The sequence below is a fragment of the Bradysia coprophila genome, chromosome IV, assembly GCF_014529535.1.
Source record: "Bradysia coprophila strain Holo2 chromosome IV, BU_Bcop_v1, whole genome shotgun sequence".
NCBI classification, from domain to species: domain Eukaryota; kingdom Metazoa; phylum Arthropoda; class Insecta; order Diptera; family Sciaridae; genus Bradysia; species Bradysia coprophila.
Window position 1 is genome coordinate 11,648,841 of NC_050738.1, and position 18,101 is coordinate 11,666,941.

Sequence of the window (18,101 nt, forward strand, 5' to 3'; positions counted from 1 at the left end):
TGAAAGACCGTGCAAGGTCTTAGCAATTTACTCATAAAACTTTAAAAAAATCCATCCTTGTACAGCTCAGACTAAAAGGTTACATTGTTAATTGTCCTAAGGAAGTTGAGCCTTTGAGACACTTGTGTGAAAAAGACGGAAAACAAAAAAAGATGACGGACCAATAAGCACTATTTGCTTGTAAATCAAATTCAGTGAATACTAAAAAAAAGGAGATTTTTATGTTTTCACATAGAACATTACGCTCACCATATATAGGGACGACGAATTACTAAAAAATTTCATAAATTATTATACAGAAATTCTGTAACAGAATGAATAACTCATAAATGAATAACTAATGAGGAGTCAGATCTTAAAAATAGAGATTTTAGTGTTACGTAATTTATTATCGGTCCAAAACTTCACAGTAAATCCATTATATCTTAAACTTCAGCAGATTCAATGTTACAGCCTCTTCGTAAAGGTGTCAGATTTCAAAGCCCATCACGTAGAGTAAAAATTATCGTTTTCAATGGAAATTTAATGGTGAACAATTTAGTGCATTTTATAATGTTTATGTTTCAAAATAATGTTTTTTTAGCTTAAATTTAATTAGAAACATTTACTAGCATTTACTCACAATTTTCCTAACGAACTGGACACATTTTTGCTGTCATACCGAACACCCTCTAGGATTTCAATTCAATTTCGATCAAAGGTTCAGGTATTTTTGCAATATTTTTTGTTATACATGGTCACCAAGTCTTGGTATGTAAAATTCAGACGATTTTTTGTCATTAGATTATTGAAACGTTCAGTTTTACAACAAGAATATTTTTCAATGTAAATTCCAGTAAATTATTGGGTGGATTTTCTAATGGAAAAGATTTGGGTAACGACCGGAGCTATTAGGTATGACATTGACTAACATTTCTTTTTTCTTTAAATTTTTAATTTTAAATGTCCAATGGATTTCTTTTTAAATGATTTCTGTTCTATACATTAAAATGTTGTCTAACGTCTATTTCGATTTAATTTTAATTTTATTTTTTTTCTCTCTTTTTGATTTTCTCATCTTTTCATCTTCAAAATTTTTGAGTATAATTTTTTCTTTTGTTTTAAATTTACATTGAACACTTTCAGAAGTAGTTAAATTTTTTGTACTTATACTATTAAGTATATATTTACAAGAAGCTCTCTCGGTGGACTTCTCTAAAGAATATGTTTTTTTTTTACAAAAAGAAAATGCATTCATAATGTATAAAGCTTATTTGAATTAAAAACCAACAACAGAAAAAACATTCAATTTAATCTTTATCATTGCTTCCAGACTTCAGTTCCTGCAGCTCGTGTGGGTCACCCTAAATTGATTAAGAGAAAATTTAGATTTTTATTTCTAATTGAAAATGATTAACACCTAAAAGTAACGTCGTGTTATCAATCTGTTGTATGCAGGGCTCTTTATTTGGAATTTTTAAGAATTTGCGAGATTTTTTAAGGGTATTTAACAATACTCTATCTAGCAAACAAACTCTCAGCTATATGTGTCAAATTCACACCTTATTTCTTTGTATTCTACAAACACTTCTACATTTTGACCGACTGACTTAATGAAAGTAGTTTGTTTGCAAGATATAGTATTGGTATTTCTGAATTAATTTTTTAAAACTATTTCAAATTCTTAAATCTACGATTGCTAAAAATTTCCTATGTGCAGAATAAGCACCAGCTGAATATCACCAGCTGGTGTACAAACAAAAACACTTTGTATTGTAAACAATTCAAAGACAACCTACACACAGTGCATTTCTCCGTTAACGTCATCTATGCGCGCACATACACGAATGAATGAAGTAAACTCATTGTTAAGAATGTGTTTTGATTGTTTATCATACAATAAGTGTGTGTTATTAGATCCAGCTGGTGATATTCAGCTGGTGCTATTCTGCACATAGGAAACTTTTAACAATTGTACAATTTTTATGAATTCCAAAAGTTCTAAAATTTAGGAACTTTCAGACTTCAAATTTTGATAGAATTTTTTAGAAATGAAATTCCGAATAATATGCCCTGAAAATATGTGAATCACATGAAAGAACAATGTAAGAAACAAAAATACGAAATTTATAATACGGTGGAACTTGTAGGTGTTCATGACTGTACTACAACACCAACTCAACAAACACTTACATTGTCGAAATCTGATCGCAAATCTCCTCTCGATAGATGGTTGACTAAAATCGCTCCTATTGAGTCACACATAACATTGATTGTAGTTCTAAATCTGTCCCTATTTTTTTGATTAAAGGAATTCAATTTCAGTTTAAGTTTGTGGGCTAAAAATTTCATTGGACTCACAAAAGCCAATCGACAGCAATGATGATCGTCACATCTTCAGCTGGTAAACCGACAGTATCCAATACCATGACCATTGTCACAAGTCCTGCTTGTGGTATTCCAGCAGCACCGATACTAGCCGCAGTAGCAGTAACACTGAATGGAAATATTTTTTTTTTCTTTGAAATTATGGACTTTCCTCATAACATAGGACATTTCTACCGTTCTTAAATCAAAACAACGTGCGGTAAAAGCTCGGAACTTTTCATGGACAATCCAACGAAACTTGAGAGCTCCGTGCTTTCGACATACGTTTTGATCTAACACAGCAGATATATATAAGCAAGAACCGATTTTATGTTTTAATTACCTTACGGCAACGATATGTCCAAATGATAACGAAATTCCTCTCAATTGCGCTATGAATAGTGCAGCTACGGCTTCGTACAGTGCCGTGCCATCCATGTTGATCGTTGCACCTACCGGAATCACAAATCGTGTTACACGAGGATCCAGTCCCATATTGTCCAAACTTTGGATCGTAATTGGCATTGTTGCTGAACTGCACGATAAAACGTTGAAGTTGGTCTCTTCATTCTGTATGAAAATTCACAAAAATGTCACCTTGATCCTGTACCGAAAGCGGTGGCCAAAACTTGTCCCATTTTTGAAATATCTCGATACGGTAACCGTCTAACAACTAAAAAGAATAATAAAGGTATCGTTCCGAGTCCGTGGATAAGTAGACCGAGCATGACGGTGATGAAGTACATTCCGAGTTGCCCGACCATTTCAGTGAAGCTAACAATTTCCAGTACTTTCGACAAAACCAAGAAGAACACACCCACTGGCGATAACCTTAATACCAGATTCGGTATGATCAAAATCTACTGTCGATTCAATGCGTTTCACTAGCTTACCAGATTACCCAAGAAGTGATGATCATCATAGCTTCACTAAGAGAAACAAAGAAATCCAACAAAGGTTTTCCCTTCGCTCGCATCTTTCCAATGGTAGCGCCAAAGACGACACTGAACATAACGATACCCAATACATTTGTACCTTTGCTTGAGTCGGGGGTAATTTTCCACTGATTCAGTGGCACTGTTATCATAAATTATTAACATTTTTACGTGGAACTCGTATCATTTTTTCAACTTACGTGTATCGTTTGGTGGGTCATGTGGTACTAGCTTGGTTCTATCTTGGTATATTGTTGCTTCGATAATGTTGGGTGGAAACAAATTTCTGGAAATAATGAAAACGTACAAATGAAATGAATAATGCCAAGAGTTTTCAATTTTATTTTGTTCATTCGAAAATTTTGAGAAAGGAATTCTGTGGAAGAAGGTTGTTGAAAAATTAAACGAGCTGAAACACTTTTCCAGGGTCAGGTGCATTCTAAAATGAAATTGATGTTGTTGTAGGTGCTCTGAACCTCCCGGGAGCTGCGAGAATGGACCAAGAAAATTACGAAAATGTTAAAATAAAGGTCTAAAAGGTTCTCTTAGTCCATTCCCGCAGCTCCCCCGGAGAATAATTGTCGATCTTGTCCTCTTAGAAGCTATATAACGAGCTCGTCATACAATCATTTTCGAATAAATATGGCGCAATTATATTTCGAGCGCAATTAATTAAATTTTATTTCATGAAAAATAACAACTACAAACGTCTGCTGCTTCGGCAGCATCATGAACATGTAACAACAGGTGGTATAGAAAAGAAAATAGAAAAATAATCATGGAAACAGATTGTGTTCGTATTAGTAGACGAAATTCCACGTTTTATTTCAACCAGAATTTTGAACACACATTTCTTGCACAGAATTTTTTTTTAAAGTAAAAAAAAAAACATTGAAACGAATGAAGTAGAGCCTAGCGGAATAATATGAGCCCGAACGATTTATTGCTTGATTCGGTTTCATTCTCAATTCTATATCGGAAATGATAGATAAACTCGAATTACATCTGGTTATCAGGTTTTCGATTTTTTGTTCAAATTTAATTTTGTCACCATCGACCTCAATTCGCAAACAAAACAAACAGTCGACATACCACATATACAGTAACTGAATGTTGAGTGTTCTTAACCTGTTATAGACGGCAAGCATATGACCAGTATTATTATCGAGTCTATTACTTCCATCGATCAAAGTATTATTAATCTGTTGATTTCAAATCTGGTACTTCAATTTTTTTAACATGCAGTTTATTATATAAAGAACCACATTACCCAGAGCCTGTCATTATTTTTGTCGTCGTTATCGATAACATATGAACAGCCGAATATGACTGGTTGATTTCATTCCATGTATGTTACAGAAATTAGTAAATATTTGACTGCTTTTGTTCCACCACAGAACTTTCAGCCTTCAAAATTCAAGTTTGGAACTTAGATTTCCTGGTTTTAAGATGTTTTTTCGTTGAAAATTTTGGTTCGGAATCGGAATGAGATGCATTATCTCACAACTTTATTTGTAATTAAACGTTCAAGGACGGAAAGCATATGTCATTAGAAATCGATCGATGCTGCTACTTAATTTGATCGAAGTATTTTCGACTGATTTCAATAGAATCTAACCAAATTTCGTTTTGACGCAGTCAAAATACCACCTTATTTTGACAAATGTGACGCTGCCTTTTTTTTGTAATAGAGTTGCCGTGCCGCGCTCTTTTTTAAAGCAATATCGACGTCACACGAAAAAGACAAATTAAAAAAAAACATTTTTGAACACCAAAATAACGGAGCAACACACAAAAAAACGCGTCACAATCACAAATTATTCATTTTCGAACACCGAAATGGTAAGAGTAGACGTAATATTTTCAACACAAAAAATGACATCGCTGCTCATACTTCATTTAATTTATTTTTAAAAGTGTAAAATTTTCTGTGACAGAATACACTGTACAGTTTTACCACCTTAATTTTCCTAGTTTGGTTGCTAGATAGGGTATTGATATCTAACACTCACACTTCATTTATTTTAACATGTACTTTGCTAAACAAGACGACGTTATATAGAGCCAAAACACCTAGCATTTAGTTGTAGAGTATTGCCTACGTCAAGTAGAGTCTAATCGCATGACCTTGAGACAGTGGAAAAAATGCAGAATTATATGGTGTCCTGACTCACTACATTAGTTTAAGGTTTAAAACAGGTCACATTCAGCTCATGCTCTCGTAGAAATGTCGCTACTAAATATAATGTGGCATGATTTGTAGGAAACATCTCTGACTTTCGATTATAGTTGTCACAGTAGACAACGTTACTATGGTCACTATGCACTTTGATTTTATTACCGAGCTTTCTATGACATGTTTAAATGGATTTGGCATGACCTGAATGCCTGAATCTGACCTGTTTCGAGCGTTACTATATTTTTTATTACTTTGCTTTGTTGCTGTGCTAAAGCTCATTATTTACGTTTTGTCAGGAATTGAAAGAAAACTTCATTTTTTAGCTTTATTGTCGTTGAATTGGGACGTTGAATGAATGTTGTTATTGTCAATCTTTTATTGTCTGTTCGTCATTGTTTATAAATGAATTATTCAAAGATAAGTACGAGTAGGATGCTTGCTTAACTTTGCTTCTATTATATTCTATTCTCGCTCGTAGCTACAACATTTCTTCATTTAACTTTTCATTCTTTCTCTTCATTGTTAAGCATATTTTTCATCACGCTCCGTTGTAAATTCAGCAGTCTAAAGTCTATTGAAAGCGGAATGCTGGTATTATTATTTCAAGGAATTTACTACTTCGTCGGGGAATTTGATTTCTTAAAACAAGCTCTGCCCGAATGTGACATTGACCACATGCACTATTGCTCCGAAAATGTTCTATTCTCGTCTTGTCACAGTCATAAAAAAACTAATTTACGAGTATCATATGCAAAGCACACAGTACTGAATACTTTAAATAATATTTAACCTCATTCGGAGCAGTTTAGTTCAGTTCAGTTGTGTTACCCACCTTACGAACTTTTTATAACACAACAATATCATAAACAGATTCAAATGTAATGACCAGATAAACGATAGATGTACTGTATACGCATACGTATCCACTAAATTGATTCAGTGATACGCTAAATTTGGTTTTCCGCACTTTATACTTTGTATCATAATACAAACGGTTTCGGACTAATTGAACAAACTGAGGAGGGCGATGAGATAATATGTGGGAATCATGTACAGAAATGAAAATAATAAAAAAAAAACAGTTCGAAGCATCTACTTCATTCGATGACACGAAAAAATATGAAATAAAATTAGAGCAAAAGAAATCTTTAATTCGACGTCTTCAATTCGTATAATTTTGTTAATTTGAATTTTATCTTGTTAGTTCTCACAATCTCATTTCACGTTCCTTTTTGATGTTACCTTTTCACTTAATTGCAGACTGTAACAAAATTGTTAAGAACTAATGTAATTTAATGTTATATATGGGTAATGGCAATTTCAATTAATGTCTGAATTGTGAACTTGATGCCTCATTAAATTCTCTTCCATGACCGCTGAAATTTTGTAATATTTTACCTCTTTCAATTAAAATAAATTTCCTAGAATATTTCTCTAAAATTACACTAATTAATGTTGGCGTTTTTCGTTGTTGTTTTTTTTTTATTCGCTCATATTTCATCTCAACAAAATTGGCAAAAAATCATATACCTGCTGGTCCCAGTGCGAACAATCTTTCGAAGAAACATTTCTAATTGGTGAAATTAAATTAAATTAAAAACGCGGTCCCAATCAAATTATGAATTAAATTAGCCTTACTAAAGCACTTTTGTTAACACAGAAAAAAACGATGAACCCATAACCAATTGTATTTTGTTGGATTGGTGAGAATAACAAAAAAAGAAGAGCAAAAGGGTGCCAACAAAGAGGATGTTTTCATTCAGCATAATACGAAACCTTGTTTTATGGCCTCATCGGCATTGTATGTATCTTGTTTCGTTATGGAGACAATTTTTCGTTACTTTTGTATAACATGTAATGGGACATGTCTTTATTTACGATGTTATACAGCAAGAATGTTTTTGATGAATTCGATAGCCCGGAAAATGGTTTGAAGCGAGGTTTTAAGCTTACGTATGGTAAGAAAAATTGGATTGTCATATTCTTCCTTCACATTCGATTCTTTTTCAAAAAAAAATATTTGAACACTTCTTCTGTTCAACAATATTGGATTGGATTGGATTGGAATGCGATTGAAAATAAAAATTCCAAAAGAATTTCCAGTGTGACACTTGTCTCTCAGATCTTATTGTACTTTTTTTTACAATTTACTGTTCAAGTATAAAAACCGAAAATACCAGTGAAATACAACGAAGATAATGAATTTGCTTCATCAAGTGAGAGTTGAAGCAGTTCTGCAAATGTTTGTGTTTAATTTGGTTGTTTCAATTGGTAATGTTAAAGTGTCGCTTCTTGCGATTGCAACAAAAACATCAGTAGGAAATATATAGTAAAGCCATACTGCTATTAGATGATGGATCGTACGTAACCACTCATGTTTGAATAACGAAACTTAATATTTAAATGAGAATTGAATACATTTTTTATCGAATTATTTATGAATTCTTCAACTATTTTTTTAGACATCCGCTTTTCAGATCTGAATGACAAAAAACAAAATTGAAATAAAAAGCAGAGGTTCATTTCGTAACGTTTTTTACGAGTTTAATATTCAAAAGCCTTCGAAAACTTTCCGAAAAAAACTTAGACCGTTCAAAACCAGCGGTATCTGGATGAGGATGGTTTATCCGAAAAGAACTTCTTTTGATCACGGATTGATGGAAAAAAACATGAAATGCAAATTGTTTTTGATGTGATTGCAACATCACCACAACACTTTTGTCAACAACAACAACACGAATGAAATCGTTTAATTAAAAACTGTGTAATTCACACAATAATTAATTGTATGAATTATTTATGTGCAACAAGACAAGCGCAACCGATCAAAATGATAATTGTAAAAGTTACTCGCGATGATTAATTTGTTTGGCAAAACCAAGTGTAACGATGTACATTGAACACACCATGAATTTTAAATTGATTTCCAGATAACACTGGATTTAAATAGATATGGATATGGGATGGGTACAAAAATGGGCATGTAGATTAGTTTCATTTGAATAATTTAAGCATATAATTAATCTCGATTAAAATATTTATTTCAATTTACTGTTGATGGATAGACATTGTTATATTAATTGTAATAAACAGTGACACATCTTCAGGGAGACCATTTGGACCATGGTCCATGGCGCTGGAAAAATGAGGCGCTGGAATACAATCGTGGGTAAAATAAAAAAAAAATTGCTTAACTTTGCAGGTAAAAAAAATGATTCACAAGAGGCAGACCTGTCACATACAGCTATTCATTTGTTATCGATAACAACGAAAGAAATAATGACAAGCTCTGGGTAATATGGTCCGTTATATAGTGAAATGTATGTTAAAACAATTGAAGTACAAGATTTGTGATCAACAGATTAAAAATACTTTGATCGATGGAAGTAATAGACCCGATAATAATACTGGTCATATGCTTGCCGTCTGTAACAGATTGATGGTCCAGGGCGTTGAATACGCACTGGTAATAATATAACATTTCACAAACGGCAAACATATCAAAAGTATGATTTTCGGTTCTATTACTTCTTTTGGCAAAAAAAAATCGGAAAACCTAATGACCTATTTCTGGCTAAGGCATTTTCGAAAATGGCCAAATATAGGAAAATGTAAGAGACAACTTTATCTACATGTTTCTTTATGTGTGGTAAAAATTTGGTCATCATAGCATCATTTAAAAAATGTTTTTGCCCGAAATAATCATCCAGCTTTACGATTACTTTAAGAGTTTGATATGAAATCTTCTACTTTATTCCTGTAGGGAAACGCTTGAAAATCTACAGCCCAAATGTAATAGTTTTTTATGCAATTCTATTATATTTCTAGTCATAAAATTGCTAGGGATAATTCATAAATAGCTTACCGTTTTTGCAGTGCTGTCATCAATATTATATCCTAAATAACTCAAGAAATACGTGGCCTGCGAAGTTAAAACAAGGTTCCATCCTCCTAATATACACCCGAAATGGGGAATAGAACATAGTTTTAACTTCACAGGGCGCGTACTTCTCGAGTTATTTAGGGTTCAATTTTGATGACAGCACTGAAAAAGCGGTAAGTATTTTATGAATGATCCCTTTTGTCATCGCTTCATTTTTTTTGTGCACCAACTTCACTGCTACGACAATTAATAAATATATTACCAGAGTCACGTTATTTCATCAGAAAACTGTATTCTAAGAATGAAGTACCCAAAAAAATTTACTTTGCTTATTAGTCAGAACTTGATGTATACTTTTGTCATCATGTCGATAGCATATGATTGCACTATATAACACATTGTTATTGTATATGTTTTGTGTTCTTTGAATGTTAAATGACCCAAAGTAACTTTCTAAGGCAAAAAAATGTCCCCACAAAACTGCTTAAGAGTGTACCGGTTTGTATGCAAATAATAAATTCGAAAAAACTGCAAATATAAAAAAGTTAATGACAAGATCGACAAAAAAGTGGACCAAAACTTTTGAAAATAGCAAAATAATACGGTCGACTCTTAACATTATAAAACGACATCACGTATAAAAGCAAAAATGTAGAACGATTAGAGGTGAACAAGTTAGAATAAGTACATATAAATAGATAAATCCTGAACCTAAACCATCTTTCATCCGTGCGGTATGAACAACCTTATGTTCTCCACACAAAAGCGGTGAGAAGATGGCGTTTCGTTGACGCTTTCTCCGGGGTTAGAAAATTTATATTTTCTCACTTCTTGTCATGGGGTGAACAAGAGTTTTTTCTCTTTGCAACTGTCACTTTGTTTTGGTTTTTATAATGGTGAAACAAATTGATGTGTTTGTTTCGTGGATAAGAACGGTTATTCACGCCACGCACGGATGAAGAGTGAATGTTTGTGGCCAGAGCGAAATGTTCTCCACTTGGTAAACAATTAACAATTGAAAAGCTCTCTAAAAATTAGTAATCACGCAAAATACTAAAAAAGTATTTCTAACATGAATAGAAAATGTATGTGTTCATGGAAAAAATTAATAGAAAATGTTCCTATCAGCCAATTCGGTCGTCGCAAAAATTTAGCTTTTAATTTAGAGACTGTCCATAAAGGACATCAAAGCAAAAGATGAAGACAATTTCAAGGACTATAGATTTCAGGAAACAGAGGAAGAAATTAAAAAGCAGATAAACACCGTTGACGATCCCATATCTATACTATACTCCGAATATAAATAAATCAAACACCAAGCATAATGAATTATAAACGTTCCAATTAACACTTTCATCTCATTGTGTACTTTTCAAAACAAAACAAATTTTCAACGCTAAATTATTAGAACGAGAATTTATATTCGCATTTATTTAGCGGCTACATTTATGCAAAATATAATTGCTTTGCAGTGTGCAATCAAAAAGAGTGTGCATCATTCGCACTAATTTTCCATGCAATTTAATAATCCAATTAAGACACTTGTTAACCGCGATAAGAATAAAATGTTGATGTTAGTAATTTCTGACAAGACAAAAGAGATATGACCGATAGAGGTACACAGTTGAAAGTTGAATAGTTTCGTCTTTCTTGTTGTTGAAGTACCAAAGGCAAACAATGATTCAATGGCTATAACATTTGCTATTGACAACAATGACAAAGTGAAGCCATGAGATCTGATAGTTAGACCATATATATTTGAGAATGATGTTTAGAAACTAAGAAGAAATGTAATAGAGTTTTCCCATATTTTGGTACATTCTGTCATAAAATTACTGCTGTCACTGCGCTTATTTTCATGTGAACCAACTTCACTGCTGTGACATTTCATAGGAATGAATCAATGTGAAGTTGTTTCACAAAAAAATAGTCCAGTAAGAATGAAGTACTATAAAAAAATGTGGCGCCTCTACAGGCCAACCGACTAGGCGAATAGCAAAATAACAAGGTCAAACTAATGATGTAAAAGATTTTGTATAATCTCACTCGTAACATATGCTGGTTCGCCTTATTGTTTTACTTCAACACTTTCTGAGACTCAGTCTAATGTCTTCACGAGTAATACATTACATGAGGATCTTCAATTTTCTAGTGTTATCAGTGACCTACTCAATAAAATTGTTCGCGAACAAACGCATGCAACTTTAATCGTGTGTATACATAGTCTAGCTGGGGGGTTACAGATAAAGCATTCCCACCGAGAGAATTCAAATACGAACTCTTGACCCGATTCATGTAATGGTAAACAAAGTTCTCAGGTTTTTTAAGGTTGACGATGTAGCCTATAGACATAATTCATATTTAAAAACCGTAGTACATACACAAAACGTTTTCTATGGATTTTTGCTGACGTTACAAAAAATTTTATTTGAGACGCGGATTAAATTCATCCTCAAAGCGTAAAATATTTGTCACTCGACACTCGACAGTCAGTATATGAATTATTTACTGTATGTATAGATAAATGAGCATCATCATAATGATAGAAAAATTGAATATTATACACGGAATCGATGTTCAATTGTCGAAATATTTTTCGCAATCAATTTGATTTGTTTCTCACAGACTATGTGGGCTATTGACTGTGTGTTTAAACAAAATTGTTTAGCATAAATCAAATTATAGAATGTTCCCATCTTACCATATTTTAGTATTCAATTCAGACCTTTTCTTTAAAATGCCTTAAGATCATTTTCGAGTTAATTTTTTTTTCAACGAGAAAAAAAAATTGTTTACTGATGACGACGTGAACGTGAACGTTATAAATATGCCATCAAATTCAGCATGAAAACACACTAAGCTTTTAAAAAGCAATTTAAAAATTCTCTTGCATTTAATGCTACACACTTAAGTACAAAACACACATTATATTGTATAGGCTAGAGTATTTAGTATTTAGTCTACACAATAGGACATAACATAAATGAAATAGAGAGAGAGAGTGGAAAAAGCTTTAAACGATGTTTGATGATGGGAAAAAGGGAATTGTTTGGATGTTTTCTGTTATTAGGTTATTATTTCGTTTAAAAGGCAATTTAATTAAATTTGCAAAAGTTGTGTAAATAATAGACGTCACACTAAAAGGGAAAATAGGAGAGTAAATTGAACAGAAGAAAAAATCAGGGGATAATTTATGCGAAAACAATAAATTCAATTTGGTGTTACATTGATTTTTGAACACCCCGATTCATTCCACTCACAATCGAATTGGATGATAATGTAACAGAGTACAGAGAACTTCCACGAGTTTAAATAAAAATAAAACACACCATCCAAACGCACCGAGGCATTGAAAAACGGTATTACATTAATCCGTATATCAGAGCCTGTCACATCAAGGTTGATACTTTTCTAAGACTTTATTCTGTTGAGTACTTTTCGTTGTTGATTTATTAATGCATAAAGATAAAATTAAATTAAACTAATCCATTAGCGGGGCACCTCGTACACAGATAATTTGTTTTAGGAATTTAATTTTCAAATTAATGACCCACATTAGCATTGTTATGTAAAAATAAGTTAATTTATTTAGTTTTTTTTGCAACAATTCTTCCGAACACATCTGTAATTTGTAGGTCAACCTTTTTTTTTGGTATACAAAATATGCTTCCATATTCAAATGTGGCACAGTTAACGAAGATCTGTCATTTTTCATAAAGAATTCACGTCGATATTGCGTCATCAGCTTATGTCAAAGTATACTCAATTTCATGATGATACACATAAACAGTCAATCAGTCGATATGTTCAGACGTGATCATGAAATTGTATATCGGTCATTTTTTAATGGAGAAAATTCACGCCTATTATGCGTCATTAGCTTATGCCAAAGCATACTGAATTTCATGATGATGCGCATAAACAGTTAATCAGTCGATATGTTCAGACTTGAGCTACTACGCATGAAATCCACTATAGTCATTTTTCATGTAGATAATTTACGCTGTTATTGCGTCATCAGCTTATGTCAAATCATACTGAATTTCATGACGATACGAATAAGTCGTATCAGATGATATGATCAGACATCATGAAAGTTCTTATGACAGTAGGTCATACGCAAGAATGCCGTAGATTGGGTTTTTCGAAGCGATAGCGGAGCTTCGTGACGCTAGTTTGACTTCCCTGAAAAAGAAAAAAGAACAACCAATGGTAGAACTAAGGAACCTTTATATAGGCGCATATTTTAACTTTTCCGTACTGAACCGAATCAAAACAAAATTATGTTCAAACAAAAAAAAAATGCGTCACAAGTGGCAGATACTGAGGAAACCCCTCATACGACAATAATCATCTGCCACTTTGTGAGCAAATTTTCTTTGTCAAAATTGATTCCGTTGAGGCGCAAAATGCGTCACCAAAAATGATATCAAATGTTTTAGAAGTTTAACTTTTACAGTACTAGCGTCACCTCTTCCTCTTTTGAGGTTTTTGTGGGATCAATTATATAGGGCGTTCCATTTCGGATATAGTTCACTTTTATGCCGTGGGACATCATACAAAAAATGAGTTACGTGTTCACTTTCGATATTTTTTATATGAAGATGCCGTGGGACAAACTTGAACCATCTCCGAAATGGAACACTCTATATTAACATATGAAAATGTACGAAAAGGATTTTTTTGTATGTCTATTTAAAAGGGTAACCCACTTAGTGATGCTTTTTTTATCTGCGAAATGTAAGGTAAACACTACTCCAAAACATTAGTAGATTTTCTAAGATCGGGCAATTGCAATCCAATTCATGTCACTTATTCCCCACGCCTTTACCACATAAGAACAACACGTACAACATAACGATACACATGCAATACTTATGTGAATGTATGATATCGCATGTGAAATGAATAACATGGAATTGTCGGATCTTATGATTCTATGGGTGTAATTCCATTTTCGCGTTCTTTTTTAGTTCATTGTCAAGTTGTCGGAAAGTATTGCGACAGATATAAATCGACCTAATACCATAAGCCTAAATGCTTCTTTCTTCTTTTATATAATATAAACCACCTCTAAGATTGTCTGAAGTGCGTGGAACAAGTGATATTGAAAGAAAATAAAATTGGATTACTTTTACTTATATACCCTCCACAGCGATACAAAAGTAATTCAATTTCGTTTTAATTTTGGTCTTCTAAGACCATTAGATAAAAAGAAACGTTTGTACTACACACATGTACACATATATGCAGTGCAAAGCTCCATCTTATATCAACAGAGAGCTTCCAAAGCATGTAAGTGTAAACGTATCATCAATCAACAAAAGTTTTTTTTTTCATTTATCAAATTATGGCATTTACTAACCTTATCAAATCAAGTAACGTGTCGGCAGTAAGAACTTGTCTCGTCATTGGCTTAGATGAGTTCGATGACTTTACCGCGTCCGCTGCATCTATTTGGCTCACAACTCCAGGTCGTACCGTCGACACTAGGATAATGCCAAGAATGACAGCCGAAACTGTTGTTGTTACGTAATAAACTATCGATCTGTGAATATACAAGAATGAACTGACAATGCTCAAAAAGTAGAGCAAAGTTACTAGTACCTTGTAGCAATTTTTCCAGACATACTTAGATCTAATGAACCTATCGCACTAGTTATAGATGATACGAGTAACGGTACTATCAGACACTTAAGCATCCTGTAATGTTTAGTGGTTTTCTGTCGGTTAGCATTCGGATAAACACTAAAATGAATACGGAACTTACCTTAAAAACAATTCACCTGGATATGATATATACATAATTTCGCGTTGTGACCATGGCGACGTGCATTCTTTCATGATTAGACCGATGCATGTGCCACCAAATACACCCACAATCGTGAGAATTGTTAACAGATTTTCTTTGAAAAATGATCTCCATTTTGAATTTACTGGCATCTTTCAAAAGGGAATGGATATGGATGAAAGTTGGCGGCTTGTTTGGTCTGTTGAAAAGAAAATTTACGATAAAATATACCGTTCACGAAATTGCAAAAATTTGTTTTGATATTACTGTAGCGCTCTACTATTATGATTGTATCATCAACACAAACACAAAACAGACTTATCTCTGTGGCTAGTACAGTGTTCTCTCTCTCTCTCTCTCTCATAATCGTCATGTTAATTATGATGACGTAATAGGATTTCATTCAAATTATCAGAAATATTTTCAACAAATGAAGTAACAGATTTACTAAGCATTTATGTTTTTAGTTAGAAATAAAAACAGAAGGATTGTGTCGCATGTCTCTTGACTACTTTTGTTAGAATTCATATTCCCCTCACACTCAATTCGCTGTAGCCAAAACTTCCATTGAAATACATTTGCCCGAAAAAAAGAGGAAAAAATTTAATTTCTATTTTATCGTTTTCGAAATGAAATTCAAAAGTAAAACACATTTTCCGTAGAAAATGAGAATCAATGCATACCGTGTACAAAATAAGTGTTTCTTAAGTGTCCGTCGCAAAATCATTTCCGAGCATTTCATCATTTTTCTTTTCTTACAATCCCCACTGATACACTTTATGAATACAACAATAATTTTTCGTAAAGCTCATTAACTTCACCGTTCATTGTTCGTTCAATTTTTTTTCTAAATAAAAAAGCTTTTTGTGCTGGCAATTGCTTCGGTATTCGGATGTATATATGAGATAATGCGACTTATTAGCACTACCGAGCCGTATAAAAAGTTACTACCTCTCACCAAATTGAGCTGCTTTGCCAGGGGCTATTATTAGGAATAAAAAAAATTCTGCTATTCTCTGATACTTTGTATTAATCTTCTTTGTTCAATAGAACCAGCGGCTCATGATTTTTATTTATAAAAAAATCACCATCATTCTTATATATATGTTGTATATAGATGTAATAAAAAGATTAAGTGGAATTATAAATCTGATGTCTAATGCCTCATCCTGTCATGGATGTTATTTATCTTGTGTAATAGAAACTGTTTAACGGCTGCGAATTTATTTATTTTTTGTGGTCAGTAAGATATTTTTCTGAAGATATGACAAAGGTACAATTCATATTTTAAATACAGTGCGAATCGCCATGACTTGATTGATTACACAGTGATGTAACGAACACCAAAAACGGGTTCGTTTGTTTATATTTTCGCTTGTTTATACATTACACTTCATTAAATTTCGTGGTAAATTTCCATCGTAAAAAATTGCGACTATGTTATAAAACATCTAAAGATTTAACATCTGAGCTGAGATCTAACACGATGGAGTAAATTTTACTCTGCCGAGGATCTAAAGACTATTTTAAAAGGTCAGTCACTGAAATACAATGGAGGAATTTTTCAACGATTCAAGATTTTACGGGCACTTTGTCTTATATGTCAAAATACATGTTAAAACAAATGAAGTAAAAGATTACAATTCAATCTGTCTAAGAAAAAAACTTAAATCATTTCAAGTAACAGATTCAATAATTCATGGTGGATAACTTAATATCATCAGGTTATGATCGCCGTCTGTGAAAGATTGAATGATTATTTGTGGCTATCCATAAGATGTTCGCTTTTATGTGAGTTCTATGTAATTTTGATTTTATTGAACATGAAGAAAGAACTTTTTTCCTTCTGCAGAAGCCAACAGTGTGTATATACAATCTTAAATGATTTATCGCTTAAATTTTATGGTAAGCCTATAGCCTATTATCCGCTACATTATCTGCATCGAAACAATCTACGATTTACGCTCATTTAATAACACAATGTGTTGGTAAAGATGTTTTGTTGTCGATTACATTTTTATATGGTTTGGTCGTTATATATCAAGCTACTGAAAGCTACTGCAATAAATATTATGTACAGGATAAAGCATGATAAACGGTTTATTATCGTTCGGATTTTTTGGTTTGAAACGTTGGACTGTTCGATTTTGATTTCAGCCCCTCGAGTCAAAATAGAAGCTCAAATACAGCTCTCAAAGAGCTGCCTTGACTGTTTACATAATGATAAAAATATTTCATTGAAGAAGTTTAAGGCTACTATAGGAACAGGTAGCACTAAAGTCATGCTAAATAGACTCAGTCGGATCGTAGAAATCTCGGCAGCACCTCAAATGTAGTATGATTTGTTGTAAACAATTGTGGCTTTCCATTGTACATATAATTGTCATGTTCAAGCATAAATTTCCAAACACATCAACTTCATCTTTGACCTAACATTCTGTCTTTAATAAATTGTCCACTGTGAAAATTAAAAGTGCAATGGAAAGCAATAATTGTTACCTACAAAAATCATTTTACTGATTTCCGAGATTTTCATTAGGAGTCGAAATCAATTTAGCATGACCGGAATTAGAATATCATCATCTCCAGCACCTCCACCATCGAATCTGAATATTCAGCGTTTCTTTAGGCTCTTTAAACATGCTATTAACCTCGCCTTTAAATTCCACTGGAAAACTTGAACAAATGAACAAGTGAAATTTACCGTAAAAGATGTGAATTTGTCTTCTTAAAGACTTGTATTAACTGTATGCAACGTCAATCCAACCCCACAGAAGATCTCATATCACGACATGTGTACAAATGATGGAAGCGACGCTTTTTGTGTGAAATTCAATAATCATAATTTGTATTCAGATTATAGAAATGTGAAGTTTTCCAACCGTGAAAAAAATTTAAATTTACTTCGGGCTGTGAATAAAAGTTAGACAGATTTTTTAGTCATTCACATTTTCGCAGCTGTTAACG

The 18,101-nt window shown here is 32.9% G+C and overlaps 1 protein-coding gene across 2 annotated transcripts in view; it reads right to left on the minus strand.

Moving 5' to 3' along the window:
* Positions 1–541: 541 nt before the first annotated feature.
* LOC119066258 (excitatory amino acid transporter 1) overlaps positions 542–18,101 on the minus strand; it is a 29,597-nt gene continuing 12,037 nt past the window's right edge. For both annotated transcript variants that reach the window (XM_037168609.1, XM_037168610.1), the window contains exons 2-11: positions 15,114–15,333; positions 14,951–15,046; positions 14,709–14,891; positions 3,482–3,567; positions 3,240–3,423; positions 2,944–3,177; positions 2,690–2,881; positions 2,341–2,475; positions 2,173–2,272; positions 542–1,343 (exon numbers count right to left, since the gene is read on the minus strand). In XM_037168609.1, coding sequence (XP_037024504.1) covers positions 1,290–1,343; positions 2,173–2,272; positions 2,341–2,475; positions 2,690–2,881; positions 2,944–3,177; positions 3,240–3,423; positions 3,482–3,567; positions 14,709–14,891; positions 14,951–15,046; positions 15,114–15,286 — 1,437 coding nt within the window. In that variant the 5' untranslated portion in view covers positions 15,287–15,333 and the 3' untranslated portion in view covers positions 542–1,289. The remainder of the gene's footprint in view (positions 1,344–2,172; positions 2,273–2,340; positions 2,476–2,689; positions 2,882–2,943; positions 3,178–3,239; positions 3,424–3,481; positions 3,568–14,708; positions 14,892–14,950; positions 15,047–15,113; positions 15,334–18,101) is intronic.